Source organism: Cebidichthys violaceus, unplaced genomic scaffold, assembly GCF_023349555.1.
Source record: "Cebidichthys violaceus isolate CVI_PGR_0920_01 unplaced genomic scaffold, fCebVio1.0.p SCAF_38, whole genome shotgun sequence".
Classification (NCBI taxonomy): Eukaryota; Metazoa; Chordata; class Actinopteri; order Perciformes; family Stichaeidae; genus Cebidichthys; species Cebidichthys violaceus.
This window is the reverse complement of record NW_027176572.1, coordinates 1,857,961-1,862,816: the sequence shown is the minus strand read 5'-3', so window position 1 is coordinate 1,862,816 and position 4,856 is coordinate 1,857,961. Positions and strand designations below refer to the sequence as shown.

Genomic DNA, 4,856 nt, shown 5'->3' with positions numbered 1-4,856 from the left:
TTTACTTTAAGCCTCTTTTATTCAGCATTCATGATCATTTATTGAAAACATACTAATATGTAGTTGTAACCAGTTATGAGGACATTTGAAAGTGTTTATTAATGTTTTCTATAAAGACGTTTATTGTTCCTTCATGCTAGAGGCTTAAATTGACCAAAAGTTTCTGTGTTAAACATCAAAAACAAACATTAATTACAATACAAATTGTGAATGACATCATCACGCACTTTACCTTTAAAAAAAACATCCAAAAAAACACCAAAAACCGAATTATTAGGATTCATAAAACCTTTATTCCGATAATAATAAACTCCACACAGAATTACAGAATCACTAACCACCAATTTGTTTGTATTCTCTAGATTTAGATTTTAGATTTCACAAAAAACTCTTTAAAAAAATAAGCAAATATTTCAAAAGGACAGAAAAAACCCTACATGTCCACATTTTAAAGACATTATATTACATGATGTAATGTCCATATCTTATGAAACATCATATTAAATGTCCATATTCTATGAGACATCGGTCAGCAGACATGTTTGTTTTCAGTAATCATCACTTCGTGGGGACTGTCCTCCCATGTGGGGACAAACAGCTGGTCTCCTTATTTTTAGGGTTAAAACTTTGTTATATTAGTTGGCTGGAATCAGGACAACGTCAGGAAAGGAATGTGAGACAGCACAACGTCCTTTAAAGTGTCCACATGTGTGTTCAGACGTAGGCTCTGGCTGAATCTGGATCCGACTTGGCTGTAGCTGTGTAGACCCTCGGGGGCTTGTTTCCATAGAAACCGCTGCAAAACAAGAGGCACGAAGTCAGCTGGAGTCACAGAAATGAACGGAATCCTTTTTTTAATGGCAGAACATTCCAGAAAGTCTTTGGACTTTTGTTTTTCTTTGTATGAAAATGTAATTTATTCAGAAGTTAAAGCTGCAGAGAGGAGGTTTTGTCGCCCCCCTCTGGCTGTGAGAGTAGTGTTTTGCAGTTGGAGTGATGAAATGTGATTAGTATGGCATTAGAACGTTTTTAAAAGACATTTTATTGACAATTACAAGTGACTAATAATTGTTGCTGATTGTTGAATTTTGCGTCATCATTAATCAGCGTAGTTTGTCTTAAATGTGACGGACGTTCATTTAAATGTAGTGTATGTTAAGGGGTCGTGTGTTTGTATCGATGCTTGTCATATATTTTAAATGCAATGGACCTAAAATTATTAATATAATATATGAATGAAAAATTATACAATTATAAAATGATATATATTATATCATGATTTAACTGTAAATTGTAATGTCTTTGTTTGTAATCTGTCTTAGAAATAATTACTGTGCGTGCTGCTCTATATAAAATCGTCTCTCCTGATTGGCTGATGACGGCTTCGTCACATGACCAGAAGTTGTTTCCATTAAAATAATTCAGAGAAAAAGTATTTTCCTCTGAAAACATTTGAGCTTTAAAACCTCCTTCAAATCTGTTCTTTGCTGACCTCCACTGGTCACACCTCTCACCTGGCTGCAGTGATGTACAGGTGTACTCCAGGATGCCGTGACATCACTGGTGGGTGTGGTTACAGGTGAAACTCCTCTGACCACACCCATCAGTGATGCAACAAGAGACCTTACTCACACGTTACCGTTTAGAGAGAGAAGAACTCAGGTGTGTTCGTACCTTTTCTTTCCGTCATTCCTCATTCTCTTACAGGCGGAGCAGAGGAAACCTCCACCCAGTATGGCCAGACAGGCTCCGCCCCATCCCAGGTAGAGACCAGTACTCAGCTCAAACCTGAAGACACACAACACACAAACACACTGTTAACACACAAACACACTGTTAACACACAACACAGAGTGAGACAACACACAAAAACCCTGCAAACACACAACTACAAACACACAACCTGCAAACACACAACCTGCAAACACACAACCGGCAAACACACAACCTGCAAACAAACAACCTGCAAACAAACAACCTCCAAACACACAACCTGCAAACACACAACCTGCAAACACACAACCTGCAAACAAACAACCTGCAAACACACAACTAGAAACATTTCACTCTGTCGGTCTGAACTCTTGATGTGTGTTTTGAGTCGACTCACTTCACTCCACCGAAGAACGGATTGTGGAAGTCCTGCACGACACTGTAGGCGTACCAGGAGACGGCTATCATGCAGCACAGACCTGCAACACACAAACATGAACACACAATAACACCAAACTCCTCTTTGCTCTTTTACCTGGTTCTGGTCATTTTGAAAAAGACAACTCTGTTTGTTAAAATATTCCATTTACTAAAGTATTTAAATTAAACTAAGTGTGAAAGCTGCAGAATAAAGCCTGTGTGCTCTGGACAATATATATATATATATATATATATATATATATATATATATATATGTGTATATATTTATTTAGTTTAGTCCGTGGCGGACTCACCTGCGAGCATGCTCAGGATGCCTCCGCTGACGGCGATCTTAGCCTTCGATTGGTCGGTGGCCGAGCCAATCTTGATGCACTTCAGTCCGAGCAGAGAGACGATCATGGAGCCGAGGCCGAGCAGCAGAGACATGATCATCAGGGCGCGACTCGCCTGGATGTGACCTGCAGAGAGGGAACAGCTCATGAACGAGACGTTTGTGAAGTGATCTCAGCCTGAAGAGTAACAATCTGCAAACATTTACTTTACTTCATTTTTATGGCCAGTATTTATTTATTTTTGTGACACTTTCTTAATCATTTATATTTATACCATTTTTATTCTAATGTAAGGAAACATTTATTAATTATGAGGCCTTTAGGTTCCTTCAGGACGTGTAGAGATCTTGAAGGAACCTAAAGAGTGACGAGTGGAATTAGTTTCAATCAAACATGTGTCTCATGTTTTTGTCCTAACGTGTCTTTTAGAGCAAAACAAAAATCAGAATAAGTTTATATTGAAGAAGAAAGAGAAAAGGAGGAAGTGGAAGTCTCGTTTGTGTGTTTTACACTCGGCTACTGCTGAGTCAATGATTGACTAGATGACCTCTTGTGATCATAGAAACCAGCCACTCCTCTTTACGAGTTTCAAGCTGCTAACAAAGGAGGCAGAAGAGTGAACGATGACTCATACGCTGGAATATAATCACATTTAACTTTTGTGTCTTCTCTTGAGCATTTCATTTTGACTTGAACCCTCACAGATAATAAAACCCTCTCACTCGTCTTTTGTGTGGAGTTCCCAAATGTTTAAAATATAACAAACATTAGCTGAAGTTTAAGGAAATGTGTCTATAATGTTGTACAAAACATCAATATTTGAATTTTATGGGAAAAAAAAACAGTCTTATGTTTAATGAAATAAATAATGTTTAAAATGATGTTAAAATGTGTAAATATAAGGGGAAAATCTTTAATTAATGATTAAAATGAATTATTTTTATTTGTCTTGATATTTCCAGATGTATTTATTATTTTATCTATTTCTCTTTACAGTTCCACAATTTTTATGTACTTAATTATTCTTTCATTTATGTGTCGATATATTTTACTTATTTGTTTCTTTTTATACTATTTTATACTACAGGTTGAATATTTTTAAAGACACTCCTATGACTCCATATTAAAATAATCTTAAAGCCATGTTTACATCTAACCTGAATGATTAAAGATTCAACAGCATGAAGCCAAACTGAAGTGAATACAAGGTGAATATAAAGTGAATACAAGGTGAATATAAAGTGAATACAAGGTGAATATAAAGTGAATACAAGGTGAATATAAAGTGAATACAAAGTGAATATAAAGACGAGTGTTTCCCTCCATTTTACGTTTTTTTACGGACAGTCGAGGCTCAAAATGGCGCCCAAAAGACAAACTTACGACACGTCATGAGGGGAAAAACAATGTGGAGACAAACTAACTTCACTCGTATTTACTATGGAACTAAAAATCAAGTTTTGTAAAAAGTTGTGTTTTCTTTTTAACAAACGGTCTAACTAACCGAACTTCATTCTGTTTCAGGCGCCAAACTTTTGGCCATGAATCCACCGACCTTTGGACGAGTATTTCTGAAGTGCTGCCACATGGCCTGATGGCCCGTTTACTGAACGACGGTCACTTTCAGAAGAATTACAACAAAAAACAAGTTTCATGAGAGTTAAAAGCTCCACTGATCAATAAACAGGTGGAGTTTAGAGTTAATTCATCTTTACTAAACCTGGATTACTGATTTCCTTCAGCAGCTTTATGACGTCATGTGTACGAGGAAGTTGACCTCACTGCGTCTCTTCATCGATTCTTAAAATGTATTTATTTCTTCAAAAAAGGGAAGAAAACCTTCCAAAACTTTTACATCATTTCATCCTTATATCCTGTTTTATTTATTCATCATCATATATATATATATATATATATGTTATATTCTTTGCTTCATTGGACATCTTTCTTAAATGTCTGCTCTTTGTTCTCTAACAGAATACAGGTTTCCTGTAAACATCAGGTTTTCTTTTGTTGATCTCGGAGGGTTCAGGGTTCTCGTCTTACCGGGGAGGGCGAGCATCGACTCAAAGTCTCGACACTCGGCGATGCCGGCGCTGTTCTCGGCGCAGGAGTGCCACAAGTTCTCAAACTGCCTCTGGGAGATGATGACGCTGCCGGACACGGTGGAGAGCTTCCAGTAGTCGTTCGCCAGTGCCGCGCCGGTGATCAGCCAGCTGATGAGGCACATGATGAACCCGGTCGCTTCCACAGCCGTCGACATGGTTGGAGATGCTCGGAGTAAAAAAAAATCCCAAAGGCCTGGTCTCAGAATCAGGTTTAGTCGGAGGCTCTGGTCTCTCTCCTGCAGGTTGTTAATCTGACGTCTGC

At 37.8% G+C, this 4,856-nt stretch overlaps 1 protein-coding gene across 1 annotated transcript; it reads right to left on the bottom strand.

Annotated features, from left to right (window-relative positions):
* Positions 1–4,856, bottom strand: cldn15la (claudin 15-like a). The gene is made up of 5 exons (XM_068726241.1): positions 4,533–4,856; positions 2,448–2,612; positions 2,111–2,192; positions 1,675–1,788; positions 1–796 (listed from the first exon to the last, which is right to left on the bottom strand). Exons 1-5 carry the CDS (start codon positions 4,747–4,749, stop codon positions 715–717), a joined length of 660 nt encoding a protein of 219 aa, XP_068582342.1. The 5' UTR covers positions 4,750–4,856; the 3' UTR covers positions 1–714.